A 15,245-nucleotide genomic window follows, 5' to 3' on the forward strand; every position below is an offset into this window, starting at 1 on the left:
AAGGCCATTCGTCTTAATTCTTGTATCTTGAAGTGTATCTTGTTGCATTGGTGCCATAAGGATGAAGAGAACGAAATTGAGGGTTTGAGCGTAAAAATAACAAGCCTGCTAGTCGAAAACTTTTTTTTTTCGGAGAAGTGGGAGAATGTGGGGTATGAACAAAGCTGAGTAGCATTTCCCATGCGTGTATTTCCCCTAGCAAGCATCAGTGACAGCCAGCACCATGACGGGGTCGTCGTCAGTGTGATGCTGCCTCATTGACGAGTGGACTGTTGGCGGAGCAAGACGCCATCACCGTGAGGTTCCGTATTATGCCTGTGGAATTCAAGATGGCCTGCTTGGTCGGAGGAGAAAGGTGAACTGGCGTGGACCCTCAGAGGGATGTAGTTGCTGGCTGAGGCGCCAGCAGCTCGGTGATGGGTGAGAGTGTATGTGTGTCACATGGTGGATGAGCGAGGGATAAGAATATAGTACGATGTCGGTTAAGGTGCACTCCACATCCCCCTCCTTGCCCAAAAAAAATACCCAGGTCTTCTAAACAAACTCCCAAAGTACCCTAATGTATAGTAGAAGTGGTCAATTTCGGAGAAAAGTTAGCGTGATCGATAACAGATTGGAATACTCTTTGAAATAGATGAGGTGTTCTGTATTTAATGAGTCAAACGATGAGCTATTCTTGATTTCAATTAACATTTTTTTTCTACTGTTGAGATAGGGCTTGTCTAGGACTTTGATAACATAGATGTTTGTCAAGAAAGCATTTTGAAAGTAAACTAGGTTCGTAGCAAGTTCGGCGAGTTGGCGGAGCGTACGTGGTCCTTCGAGGAATACTGTAACCATAAGAGAACAAATTTATATACGTGTATATTAGAGCAATTAAAATGGAATGAAACATCTCAGAATCCCGTTATGACTAAACTGTTTTCTTCTATTTGTACATTATGCTTCACAGGTTTACCTACGAATCAAACCATCTAGGGTTGCCATTAAAAACTTTTAGAAAGCAGAAGCTAAAATACAGTATTACACAAAGATACCTTTTTTGTCGAACTTTGAAATTTTGTTTTAGAAGTTACGACGAGTTTAAATTCTGAGAAGTTTCACCTGGGATAATAACGATATTAGTTTACCTGATTTACATGATTATCGTGCAGATTCTTCGGCATGCACTAAACGTATATAATCCTTCAAATACACGGGCGCGTTTCTTTCCCTTGCTTGGCGTTTCACTGCTAGTTCCTGATCTTTGTGGGTGGGATCCGGAGCACGCCATTCATGAACCCGTTTAGTTTGTGTGACATGTCTTTTCAGCTGTTGGCCATCAGGTCCCGTAAGCACCAGGTTCCCTTTGTTCTGTTCCGTGACGGTGTATTTTCTGGGGTCAAATCGACTTTCCCCTTTCGTACGTGAGTGCCGTTCAATGATAACAGTATCCCCCGGAGTGATTTGGGAACGTTTCGCGCCTCGACGTCGGTCCTCGTATTGCTTTCCGGTTAGTTTGGCCTTCATGTCCCTTGAGTTAATCTTTTCGTCATCGTGGTTCACCTTACCAGGATTCAGAAGGGGAAGCCATCGCCGTATCTTACGCCCGAACATTAGTTCTTCCGGAGGAACTTTTGTTATTGAATGAGCCGCCGAGTTGTGGGCTTTGATTGCTGACTGGAGTTCATCGTTGTAGTCAGTTCCGACAGATACTGCGGTAGCCATTGCCTTGTTGATAAGTTTCATGCAGTTTTCTGCCAGGCCGTTTTGCTGCGGGAACAACGGGGTGGAAAACACGTTCGTTATGCCACGTTCTGCGCAGTACTTGCTGAAATCCTCTCCATTAAATGGGGGACCATTATCGGTCCTTATGTGGATAGGAAATCCCTCATGATCGAAAATGTCTTCCAACACCCTGCGAGTATTTTCAAAACTAGTTGATCTTACGGGGCGCGCGATTACGAATCGTGATCTGTTTTCTACTAACACCAATATGTAGATTCCACCAAATCTTGCGTATGGCCCATTAAAGTCCAGGGCAACGGTTTCCCAGACGGTCTTCGGGGCAAAGATACGCTCCATGGGGATAGCCTTTTCCGGTCTTCCGTTTGTGGCACAAGCTTCACAGGATTTTACCCATTCTTCTGCGTCTTTAGGCATTCCTGGCCACCAAACGCGCTCTCGGAGAATGCTCTTCAGTTTAGCCGTCATGGGGTGACCTTTGTGCGCGATTTCCAATGTTTTCTTGCGTAACGCTTCTGGGATAACCACACATCCTTGTTTGACTAACATCCCGTTCTTGACGTAAAGGTCTTTGGCGACTGATTCGTATCGGTGCAGTTGCCTTGTCCATTTTTCGGATTCGAGGGCTTCCATTACCTGAGGAAGGGTAACGTCATCAGCAGTTGCGTTCCGTATGACCTCTTCTGTCAAAAAACCTGTCGCAACGGCTTCAATTCTTGCTATTTCCCATGGACTCTGTGCCTCGTTGAACGGATCATCGCTTCCAGTATACAGGCGGGATGACGGATCAGCTATGTTGAACTTACCCTCCACGTATTCTACTGTATAACTGTATGGGCTAAGCCTTAAAGCCCAGCCGTCCGCTCTGGTAAGGGCTCTCTTTGAATCTTCTCGAGAACGGTTTAAAATAAACGCAACACCCTTTGCGTCGGTTCGTAGCGTGAAGTGTCGACCTAACAGATAATACGAAAAGTATTCGACGGCCCATACGGCGCCTAGCGCTTCCCGCTGATTTTGGGCATATCGCTTTTCCGTTGCAGTCAAGGCCTTGGAAGCAAAGCTTATAATGCGTGGGGTATTGCCCTTGCCTTCTTGCACCAGGACCGCGCCAAGAGCATTTGGGGATGCGTCCGTGTAGAGTATAGTTCTATCTTTGTCAGAGAAGTACCCAAGAGCAACCGTGCTTCTTACTATTTTTGATTTGACGACTTCGAAAGCAGTTGATTGAACTGGTCCCCAGGTCCATGTTTTGGTTGTTGCGACTTCCCATAGTGGGCTGGTGATGTCGGCGAAGTTTCTTATGTAAGGGCTTATGAAGGATGCCAAGCCCAAAAAGCTACGGAGTTCGGAGGCAGTTGTTGGTTCACGGAATTTTTGGATGTGCTTAATTTTCATCTCGTCGATATGGAACCCTTGTTCGTCCAATTCATGTCCCAAGAAGTTGATGCGTTCCTTGTCGAATTCGCATTTCTCAATGTTCAATGATAGGTTATTGGCTCTCAATGCCTGTAGAACTTGGGCAACGGTTCTGCGGAGGTCTTCGATGCTGTTACCGAAAATCAAAATGTCATCTATGTAGACGATAACATTCTTTATGTCTTTCAGTATACGGCTCATCTCCCGCTGAAATATTTCGGGGGCACAGTTGACGCCGAACATCAATCTTGTGAAGCGGTACATACCACTTTCAGCAAGAAATGTTGTTAAATCTCGTGATTCTTTTGCCAGTTCAAGGTGGTAAAAGGCGCTCGTCAAATCCAGCTTAGTAAAAAATTTTGCTCCATGGAGTTGGGCTTTCATCTCCTGGATCAATGGAAGCCTAAAATACTCCCTCTTTATCGCTTTGTTCGGTGCCCGCATGTTCACAACAAGGCGAAAGTCATCCTTTCCCTTGGGAACGGCCGACATGCCGCTTATCCACTCTGGAGCGGATCTAACCCTTTCTATTATTCCTCTCTGTTCCATTTCTTGAAGTCTGCGTTTTGCTCCTTCCCTGTAGGCAGCAGGGACGTTGTAATAAGCGTTTCTTTCGGGGGGGACTGACCTGTCTACGCTAAATCTTACTTTGACACCAGGCATTTTGGGAAATATGCCCGGTTCTCCCACATCGCATTTGTTTACAAATGGTCCAACCTTCAGGAGCCCTAAGTCACTTGCAGTTGCACGTCCAAGGAGCGAGCGACGACCGTTTGGGACAACTATGAATTCTGCGCGAATTGGTGGCTTAGTGGTTTCCACAACCACGATTTCTGCGCAGAATATGCATTCGATTTCCATGGGTACGTCTGTAGCGTAACCTCTTAAAGCTTGCGTATTAGGCTTGTTGGTCACGTCGATTGTAATTGAGCCTGCCTTATACTCCCGTTGAAGTTGGTTCCAGTCTTGCCCTCCAATTATGTTCGCGTCCGCACCCGAGTCGATGAGGAATTCTATAGGGCTGGACGTACCCAGCCTGCAGTGTATGAGTACATCTGCCATGGAAAGTGTGTTAACGCACTGTGGATGGAATCAAGTCAGAGCGTTATTTATTTTGATTACTTGACGTAACCGTGCATATTTAGTGATTAGTAGATTACGCCGACGCAAGAGTAGTTGTCAAGGGTTCATCGAAGGGTATATAACGATGTTGAAACAATTCCAACTTTGAAGAAAGCGTTTTGGATGAAGTTCGCATGTCTTAACGATATTATCTAACTGGCATGATGTGATTGGCTGGTTACGTCATACTTATGCCAGGGGTGCCTTGTAAATGGGATACTTGTCAGAACGTCTATGGGGTAGAGTGGGTGTCGTGGTAGTCACCGTACCATACTTTTCCGTAGGTACAATACAAGTGGTGGCATATCAAGTAACGATTAAGTAGTCATAGACTAATTTTGTGATCACGAAGTCCCAGAAATATCGGTTTAATGTTTAAGTCGCAGTTAGGCGCCGTGGCTCGTTTATAATCTGCGAATTTATCTTAAAAACCATTCGCTACCATCGCCCGGCTGGTAGTACTAATGAAACCATAAAAAGGTATGATAAAAATTGGCCTAATCCTTTTTTCCACAATATCGATGGATTTTCTGATGTCAGAAAGTGTTTCTATAAAAAGTGCATAAGCCAAGTTTATTTAAATCAATCAAAACCAGTTTTAGAGTAGGGCAACAGTAAAGTTATCTTGTTAATTGTACTTTGAAACGCTTAATTTAAAAATGTGTCATATTCGCTGAGGATCGAAGAATTACCTGTGCTTTCATTGGAAAGAGGGAGATATATCTGCTTATAAGCAGCAGATTATATGCGTTTAAGCTCAACCAAATTGGTAACTTAGATAAAACCTAAGAATACCAGCTCCTAAAATTCAATACATATGCATTTGAAACTACTTAAGCAATGATTAATAAAAACAGGTTTTTTGTAACATACATGTTATTTATTCAATCAGTATGAATGGACTGAAAATGTTTCAATAAATGTCGCTGTGTCAAGAGAAATAAAGTTTATCTTCGGTCACTTATTTTGGAATTCAGTTCACGTGACCTTAAAATGCATATGTGTGTCGACACACGTTGTCAAAAACAATATACGTTAAAATAAAGGCTCATACCTGAGTATCCTCGTCCTCTGTCTTCAAATGTTCCTGTTTGGTCACGTTGGCCTCCCGTAGCCGACACGTTGCGGCGAAGTGACCACGACGCCCGCATTTGTGGCAGTCTTGGTTCAATGCCGGGCACGCTTGTCCTCTATGGGCTGGTCGATCACATCGTGAACATCTTCCACGTTTGCCCAAACGGAAAGTCCCTTGAGGGGAGTTTGTCCATTACCATATCGGCGGGGTTGTTGGTTTCCCTGGCGACGAAATGGGGCTGCTCGCTGCTGGTTGTCGGCGTGGGTGAGTTGATTGTTGTTTCCATCGAAATTTCTTGCGCGAAAGTTTGAGGGATACGAACGTTGGTTTCCATGATGGGGGGTTTCTGTACGTCCTACGGCCTGTATGGCGCCTTCCGGTAGGCTGGTAGTTCCTTTTCCAAAAGCCTCTTTCCTTGCTGCCGCCTGAACGATATACGCTGCGTCGTATCCAAATGTTCTCCCTTGGTTGGCCAGTTCTTGATCAATCATGCCGTTGAATAACTGGGTTCGTACGAAACGAACTTGATCCGCAGGGCTGTACCGGCACAATTGAACTTTCGCCATCAAACGCGCATGAAAGGCCATGGTTGATTCACCGCTCTCCTGCTTCATCTTGGTGAAAGCTTCGTGCTCCGCGGCCGTATCCGTCATGCCGTGGAAATATTCCGAAATGTTGTTGACCATCTTCCGATAACAGTCCGGTACGTCAAGGCTCGGCCGGAGTCCTGCGGCGCGCACTATCGTCTGTAAATCATCTCCGATGGCAAGGTACAGGAGTTTGGCTTGGCGTGTTGGATCAGTAATACTGTTTAATGTAATGGCAATCTCGAACTTTTCAATAAAGTGGTCGAATGCTTCCCACATTCCACCCGCAGGGATTTCCTTCGGGAATGAAGGGATATTGTCCAGCCGAATCGCGGACGCTGGTTCCGCTGGCGTAGAGCTGCCGTCAAGTCCTCCCCATGTTGCGGCTGATTCTTCGGTCGGCGGTTTTGTGGCTTCTTTTTTCTCCCAAGGCTTTTCCAGGAGCAGTTGAGCCAAGTCGACAATGGCTTTCTCCACCACTGCTATCCTGTCCGTACTACTGGGTGGCGGTGGCAAGGGCGGAGAGACAGTCGTTTCCTCAAGCATTTGTGGATCAACCGCTTCTTCAGGTTCCGAGTCGTGCTCTGAGTAGCTATCGCTTTCGCTCGGGAGCTGTTCAATTTCAGTGTTGTCCTCCTCGTCGCTTGCGTGCATGATTCGCACGTATTTGCCGGGTTCCGGTTCCATTCCGTACTTGCCGGGCTCCGGTTCCATTCTTCCCCTAGGACAGGAAGTTAAAACAGGGCTGTTAGTGTTCTTCGAAACGGTTGTTCTGATTAAAAATGTGCAATTCACTAAATTTCTAATGAAAACTTTTATTCCAAGAGAAAAAACAATAAGGTACTATTGGATATTATTCAAAGTCTTACGTGGATCACGATAACAACAACGGGGGTGATAGCATCCAACTTTTCCTTTTTTTTTTACGCTCTACTTCACGAAATGGAATGTTGTCAAAACAGTGCGTTGGGTAAGGAAAACTTACCATATCCAAACAAAAACTACCCATTCAGATTTATCGCACTACTTAACCTAAAAAGAAGCTATATCCAACTCTGGCTCTGTGTATCTGCACTGCTTTTTATTGCAAATTAAGAGCCAAACACAAACGAAACAGAACATTCCAGCAAGGTATTCACTTTTTTTTTACAATGCGTTCGTCTCGCAACGCTTGGAGGGAATGCAAAATGGCCGTTTTGTTTCTCGAGGTTCTTTAATCATTTCCAGCGTATGACCCACCACGCCTTGCTTGTTTTCACGTTCGTCTCGTAACGCTTGAAAGAAGTTGCCGTTTATTCCTTTTTTTTTTTAAATTGTGAAAAAAAGTAGCATTCCAGTTTTTTTCCATCCACCTTTCACCTTCTTTTTTTTCTCTGACGCATTCGACTCACGGTTCGTCTCGAAACGCTGGGGAAAAATTCAAAATGGCCGTATTGGAACTTTCCTAATTAATTTCTAATTCGTGACCCACCACGCCATGCTTCTTTTTTTTTTCGCGTTCGTCTCGCAACGCCACTAACTTTCGGAAGACGGAGTGTCCGTCCTGGATCACCCCCACTTTGAGCACTACCGGAACTAAAAGACCGCTCTGATTCTTTTTTTATGAACCAGAGGAACAAAAAAACGCACGATGGCTTACCTCGAATAAATCCGGACGACGGGACGAGGGAAGAACTGCTACCACTTTCACTTTATCGATTTTATTACTCGCGGACAAAGTCTATCACTTTCCACTGGCTTCAATTAAATTTCAACAATTGTGAACGGATGAAGAAAATCATGGCGAGGATCGCCACTGTGGAATTCAAGATGGCCTGCTTGGTCGGAGGAGAAAGGTGAACTGGCGTGGACCCTCAGAGGGATGTAGTTGCTGGCTGAGGCGCCAGCAGCTCGGTGATGGGTGAGAGTGTATGTGTGTCACATGGTGGATGAGCGAGGGATAAGAATATAGTACGATGTCGGTTAAGGTGCACTCCACAATGCCAAGTGATTCTACTGCAGTTTGCTAAGATGGCTGGGAACGGATTGTTCCAGTGAGTTGCCCGGTATTCACACTGATGTCGGAAACTTATGCCACGGATCTGTAACTCTGAGCTTCCGGGATCAAAAATCGACATTTTCTATAGAAATCATATTTGTCGTAATTTCGGGTCATATGGCTCCTTCCCAAAACAAATTCAGGACATGACCATCATACAGGATTCGTCCTTAGAGTCCTGCTGGTGAGTCCTGATGTCGGAAACTTATGCCACGGATCTGTAACTCTGAGCTTCCAGGATCATAAATCGACATTTTCTATAGAAATCATATTTGTCGTAATTTCGGGTCATATGGCTCCTTCCCAAAACAAATTCAGGACATGACCATCATACAGGATTCGTCCTTAGAGTCCTGCTGGTGAGTGCTGATGTCGGAAACTTATGCCACGGATCTGTAACTCTGAGCTTCCAGGATCAAAAATCGTTATTTTCTTTAGAAATCATATTTGTCGTACATTCGGTTCATATGGCTCCTTCCCAAAACAAATTCAGGACATGACCATCATACAGGATTCGTCCTTAAAGTCCTGCTGGTGAGTCCTGATGTCGGAAACTTATGCCACGGATCTGTAACTTTGAGCTTCCGGGATCATAAATCGACATTTTCTATAGAAATAATATTTGTCGTAATTTCGGCTCATATGGCTCCTTCCCAAAACAAATTCAGGACATGACCATCATACAGGATTCGTCCTTAGAGTCCTGCTGGTGAGTCCTGATGTCGGAAACTTATGCCACGGATCTGTAAATCTGAGCTTCCGGGATCAAAACTCGTCATTTTTTATAGAAATCATATTTATCGTTGTTTCGGCTCATATGGCTCCTTCCCAAAACAAATTCAGGACATGACCATCATACAGGATTCGTCCTTAAAGTCCTGCTGGTGAGTCCTGATGTCGGAAACTTATGCCACGGATCTGTAACTTTGAGCTTCCGGGATCAAAACTCGTCATTATTTATAGAAATCATATTTGTTAATAGTTCGGCTCATATGGCTCCTTCCCAAAACAAATTTAGGACATGACCATCATACAGGATTCGTCCTTAGAGTCCTGCTGGTGAGTGCTGATGTCGGAAACTTATGCCACGGATCTGTAACTCTGAGCTTCCAGGATCAAAAATCGACATTTTCTATAGAAATCATATTTGTCGTAATTTCGGGTCATATGGCTCCTTCCCAAAACAAATTCAGGACATGACCATCATACAGGATTCGTCCTTAGAGTCCTGCTGGTGAGTCCTGATGTCGGAAACTTATGCCACGGATCTGTAACTCTGAGCTTCCAGGGTCATAAATCGACATTTTCTATAGAAATCATATTTGTCGTAATTTCGGGTCATATGGCTTCCCAAAACAAATTCAGGACATGACCATCATACAGGATTCGTCCTTAGAGTCCTGCTGGTGAGTGCTGATGTCGGAAACTTATGCCACGGATCTGTAACTCTGAGCTTCCAGGATCATAAATCGACATTTTCTATAGAAATCATATTTGTCGTAATTTCGGGTCATATGGCTCCTTCCCAAAACAAATTCAGGACATGACCATCATACAGGATTCGTCCTTAGAGTCCTGCTGGTGAGTGCTGATGTCGGAAACTTATGCCACGGATCTGTAACTCTGAGCTTCCAGGATCAAAAATCGACATTTTCTATAGATATCATATTTGTCGTAATTTCGGGTCATATGGCTCCTTCCCAAAACAAATTCAGGACATGACCATCATACAGGATTCGTCCTTAGAGTCCTGCTGGTGAGTCCTGATGTCGGAAACTTATGCCACGGATCTGTAACTCTGAGCTTCCGGGATCAAAAATCGACATTTTCTATATAAATAATATATGTCGTAATTTCGGGTCATATGGCTCCTTCCCAAAATAAATTCAGGACATGACCATCATACAGGATTCGTCCTTAGAGTCCTGCTGGTGAGTCCTGATGTTTGAAACTTATGCCACGGATCTGTAACTCTGAGCTTCCAGGATCAAAAATCGACATTTTCTATAGAAATCATATTTGTCGTAATTTCGGGTCATATGGCTCCTTCCCAAAACAAATTCAGGACATGACCATCATACAGGATTCGTCCTTAGAGTCCTGCTGGTGAGTCCTGATGTCGGAAACTTATGCCACGGATCTGTAACTCTGAGCTTCCGGGATCAAAAATCGACATTTTCTATAGAAATCATATTTGTCAATAGTTCGGCTCATATGGCTCCTTCCCAAAACAAATTCAGGACATGACCATCATACAGGATTCGTCCTTAGAGTCCTGCTGGTGAGTGCTGATGTCGGAAACTTATGCCACGGATCTGTAACTCTGAGCTTCCAGGATCATAAATCGACATTTTCTATAGAAATCATATTTGTCGTAATTTCGGGTCATATGGCTCCTTCCCAAAACAAATTCAGGACATGACCATCATACAGGATTCGTCCTTAGAGTCCTGCTGGTGAGTGCTGATGTCGGAAACTTATGCCACGGATCTGTAACTCTGAGCTTCCAGGATCAAAAATCGACATTTTCTATAGAAATCATATTTGTCGTAATTTCGGGTCATATGGCTCCTTCCCAAAACAAATTCAGGACATGACCATCATACAGGATTCGTCCTTAGAGTCCTGCTGGTGAGTCCTGATGTCGGAAACTTATGCCACGGATCTGTAACTCTGAGCTTCCGGGATCAAAAATCGACATTTTCTATATAAATAATATATGTCGTAATTTCGGGTCATATGGCTCCTTCCCAAAATAAATTCAGGACATGACCATCATACAGGATTCGTCCTTAGAGTCCTGCTGGTGAGTCCTGATGTTTGAAACTTATGCCACGGATCTGTAACTCTGAGCTTCCAGGATCAAAAATCGACATTTTCTATAGAAATCATATTTGTCGTAATTTCGGGTCATATGGCTCCTTCCCAAAACAAATTCAGGACATGACCATCATACAGGATTCGTCCTTAGAGTCCTGCTGGTGAGTCCTGATGTCGGAAACTTATGCCACGGATCTGTAACTCTGAGCTTCCGGGATCAAAAATCGACATTTTCTATAGAAATCATATTTGTCAATAGTTCGGCTCATATGGCTCCTTCCCAAAACAAATTCAGGACATGACCATCATACAGGATTCGTCCTTAGAGTCCTGCTGGTGAGTGCTGATGTCGGAAACTTATGCCACGGATCTGTAACTCTGAGCTTCCAGGATCATAAATCGACATTTTCTATAGAAATCATATTTGTCGTAATTTCGGGTCATATGGCTCCTTCCCAAAACAAATTCAGGACATGACCATCATACAGGATTCGTCCTTAGAGTCCTGCTGGTGAGTCCTGATGTCGGAAACTTATGCCACGGATCTGTAACTCTGAGCTTCCAGGATCATAAATCGACATTTTCTATAGAAATCATATTTGTCGTAATTTCGGGTCATATGGCTCCTTCCCAAAACAAATTCAGGACATGACCATCATACAGGATTCGTCCTTAGAGTCCTGCTGGTGAGTCCTGATGTCGGAAACTTATGCCACGGATCTGTAACTCTGAGCTTCCAGGGTCATAAATCGACATTTTCTATAGAAATCATATTTGTCGTAATTTCGGGTCATATGGCTCCTTCCCAAAACAAATTCAGGACATGACCATCATACAGGATTCGTCCTTAGAGTCCTGCTGGTGAGTGCTGATGTCGGAAACTTATGCCACGGATCTGTAACTCTGAGCTTCCAGGATCAAAAATCATTATTTTCTATAGAAATCATATTTGTCGTAATTTCGGTTCATATGGCTCCTTCCCAAAACAAATTCAGGACATGACCATCATACAGGATTCGTCCTTAAAGTCCTGCTGGTGAGTCCTGATGTCGGAAACTTATGCCACGGATCTGTAACTTTGAGCTTCCGGGATCATAAATCGACATTTTCTATAGAAATCATATTTGTCGTAATTTCGGCTCATATGGCTCCTTCCCAAAACAAATTCAGGACATGACCATCATACAGGATTCGTCCTTAAAGTCCTGCTGGTGAGTTCTGATGTCGGAAACTTATGCCACGGATCTGTGTGTTCCACTGCAGTGAAAACGGTTCTATGCTAGAATTCCTAGTGAAAACCGGTGGTGAACATAGTTTTGAAGTGACGGATAAGGAAAATTTTAACTGGTTCCACAGGTCAGCCAGTAGCAAGAAGCACCCATGGCATTAATTGTGGGCGAGGAAAACAAACTGGTGTGAAGTGAGCCTGTTTTCTGATGATCGATATGTGGAAGTGTTTTGATGGGAGATCCGGAGCAATTTGAATTCACCATTCATGCGCTGGACCACTAAAGGGAGCCGACGACGATGGAAAAATCGGAAACCACCTCCTATTTTCAAAGTGTGCCGCCTTTAATATTAGTGTAGCATACACGACGATACTTTTTAAAGAGTATGTTTTTATGAACATATTCAGTTAAGTATAGAACTTAATCAGATGTTTCGGGTAGTTGGTAAATTATGTTTACTAGAACAACATCTTAACCCTGCAACGAGCAAATTCGCTGAATGCAACGTAACGAGTATCGAAGTACACTGCCATGACTGACATGACTGACTGCACAGCTATGACGCTTGATTGCTTTTTAAATGCAACAACTTGCTAAATTTTGAAATTAGCGGATTTATAACCAAAAAGCGTTGCAAATAACAGTTTTACAACGAGCGAACGTTTGCTATATTTGAACTATATTGTCCATTCCATTCAAAACAATCATATGCAAACCGTTAGAGAGAGAGGATATCAGTTTTCCTTACACAAATAGAGCTTTTTTTTCCTCATTAGTGTTTTTGTTGCATAAAATTTTATTGATTTGTGCACATAACCACATTCCATAAATTCTTCAAAGAGTTTAACTAGCATGTTATATTTGTAGTGGTATTATTTATTCGTCACACAACGTATGTTTTATAATGAAGTACATATTTTAAAATAGCCATAATTAATAGATTTCAAATTAAAAAACCCAAATTAATCCACCTAGTGGTGATAGTGCCTTTCTCGTCGTATATGTTCTCACGACCTTTCCGTCGACGTAAGTCAAAGTGTTACTGGCTGAACGGGCTCGTTTAGAAGTTAACCATCAATGTTAACTTCTTCTCCCGATCAGCCTAGATAGCTGTGTAGTGTCGGAAGCGGTTGTCTCAACTGGCTAAGAATAACACTACGGACCACCTGTTCCGGGGGTAAAAGTCCACTAAACAGGGAACCCCAATCCAAGGTGTCAGGCGACCCGTGCTGATGGATGTATGGTTGAGGGGGTTTAAAATATGCTCGATCTTTAACGGAGCCCGTAACGTAGGTAGATCGCCTTTATGTGTTGCGTTACGGATCAAGAACTACCAAACCGAACCCTAGTGACATCCGGTTTGTTAAGTTAGGGTAATGTGTTTTAGTAATTTAGGATTCATGGTACAAAGTCCTTGTTACTGGCGACAGTTTCTAAAATTGCATTTATTCTGCCTTACTGATAGTTAATGAATCGGACTTTGCCCACCCGAAACTACACTTGATGTTGGTAAAACCAACGTGCTTTACGTATCTAACTGCGTACTAACCTATCAAGGACTGTTAAGTTCTGGTAATTCAAGGACTCACGTGCATTCTTATTGTAGAACACATTCTCTAATTTGACAGAGTTTTGCAACTAGCCTCAAAGTCCCGGGTTTTTCTTTGTTGTCCTGGGACCAAATTAGAAGCAAGACATGGATGGGGCTAGAGTTGCTAGATGCATGGATAAATATCAGTACCACCGCTTTGTTTTTCTCAGAATTCAAATAGATTGTGTTTGATTAGGGGCGCTCTTTCACTGGGATTTCAATCTCTATGATAACGGGACCTTTTCATCGCAATCGAGCAAAACAGGAACTGTACAGAAATCGATGCTTCATTGCATCTCAATGACAATGGAGTAGTACTACATGCACTAAATACTAAGGATACGAGTAATGCCACAAAAGATCTAAATACGGGTCGCAGTGGCTCACCCGAACAGAAAAAAAAGTCAAAGTGTTCCTGAATCCTGATATTTTTTAAGAAAAGTAAGCATTTTATCAATGCCATCATTGAAATGACTTAAAATCTATTGATGACACATAGTTCCACGTTATGTTCAACGTATAAGCAGAGCTGAATAATATCAGATTTTCTCAGTTGACTGCTTGAGCACCTTCACTAACACTGGAAGCTGATCAATATCAACACGATACAAACAAGCTAAGATATAACTATTTACACAATCACAGATCACTTTGCGGTCCTCGATAAAGTTTTTTCTGCACATTCTAGGTTATATTTGATTGACCGTTGAAAACAAGAACGTAGTGAGTATAGTGAGACGTCTGTTTGTATGTGGGTTTAATTTGTCAAGATGTCTTACACATATTTATCGCTTGCATTGATTTTATTTATTTTCGTAGTCCGGCGCAGCACCAAACACTGGTTGTGCAACCCTACCGGTAGTCTCTAATGTGGTATGAGCCTATTTTCTTAGTTAACCGTTCCTCAGGTTATTAAAAAAGCCGTGATGTGATGTGTCGCATGGTACATTTGGTTACTTTCGATGCGGTACTGGAACAGGTTCCGGAGCACCACCGGGTCTACCAAATATAGTCCGAGACTATTTCATTGCTAACGTTCATTAGGTTACCTAAAAAAACACGATTTGATTTATCTTATGCATGGGTACAGATCACTTTTACATTTGACCACTTCCAGTGGAACACCCAGAACTGATTTCGGGACACTACCGGTTATCTAAAATATGGTCTGATGCTATGTTCTTACGAATCCATCATCGTGTAATCAAAAAAGGGTCTCCAGTTGGCCTAGTGGTTAAGGCCCGACCGTTTCGGTTGGGAAAATTTTCTGGATTTCCTGTGCAAAGTGTATCATTGTACTTGCCTCACAATATACAAATTCAAACATGGCAGGCAAAGAAACCCCTTCAATTAATAACTGTGGAAGTGCTCTAAAGAATACTAAGTTGAAAAAAGACAGGCCAAGTTCCACTGCGATCGTCAAGCCATAAAGAAGAAGAAATTATCACAAAAGCTGCTATTTGATGTACTGTCAAACCCCGCGTTTTCATCACTCTTTAATACGACACTTTTTAATTTGTACCCCGCTCATTCGAGATTTGTCGAATTAAAAATCATCAAATGTCACAGTGTAATACACTGTAAATACGGATGATCCGATATTGTGGTGTTACTCACACCCACAGCGGCTCCTCGTGCAGCT

The 15,245-nt window shown here is 43.1% G+C and overlaps 2 protein-coding genes across 2 annotated transcripts; both read right to left on the bottom strand.

Annotated features, from left to right (window-relative positions):
- Positions 1-773: 773 nt before the first annotated feature.
- On the bottom strand, positions 774-3,633 carry LOC115266131 (uncharacterized protein K02A2.6-like). Its single transcript, XM_062857532.1, has 3 exons — positions 1,970-3,633; positions 1,219-1,897; positions 774-830 (listed from the first exon to the last, which is right to left on the bottom strand). The coding sequence occupies exons 1-3, from the start codon at positions 3,631-3,633 to the stop codon at positions 774-776; spliced, it is 2,400 nt and encodes a 799-aa protein (XP_062713516.1).
- A 1,721-nt stretch (positions 3,634-5,354) lies between these two features.
- Positions 5,355-7,769, bottom strand: LOC134291497 (uncharacterized). Its single transcript, XM_062859290.1, has 2 exons — positions 7,565-7,769; positions 5,355-6,646 (listed from the first exon to the last, which is right to left on the bottom strand). The coding sequence occupies exon 2, from the start codon at positions 6,637-6,639 to the stop codon at positions 5,431-5,433; it is 1,209 nt and encodes a 402-aa protein (XP_062715274.1). The 5' UTR covers positions 6,640-6,646; positions 7,565-7,769; the 3' UTR covers positions 5,355-5,430.
- Between the last annotated feature and the right edge of the window lie 7,476 nt (positions 7,770-15,245).

The sequence above is a fragment of the Aedes albopictus genome, chromosome 3, assembly GCF_035046485.1.
Source record: "Aedes albopictus strain Foshan chromosome 3, AalbF5, whole genome shotgun sequence".
Taxonomy (NCBI): Eukaryota; Metazoa; Arthropoda; class Insecta; order Diptera; family Culicidae; genus Aedes; species Aedes albopictus.

Excerpts from the sequence above, each read along its gene's own strand:
- LOC134291497 (XM_062859290.1), bottom strand. The coding sequence starts at position 6,639 with ATGGAACCGGAGCCCGGCAAGTACGGAATGGAACCGGAACCCGGCAAA.
- LOC115266131 (XM_062857532.1), bottom strand. The coding sequence starts at position 3,633 with ATGTCGGCCGTTCCCAAGGGAAAGGATGACTTTCGCCTTGTTGTGAAC. Across the intron at positions 1,898-1,969 it reads GGTGGAATCTACATATTGGT|GGTGTTGGAAGACATTTTCG; the intron begins GTTAGTAGAAAA and ends AAATACTCGCAG. Across the intron at positions 831-1,218 it reads AACTAGCAGTGAAACGCCAA|TATTCCTCGAAGGACCACGT; the intron begins GCAAGGGAAAGA and ends TTATGGTTACAG.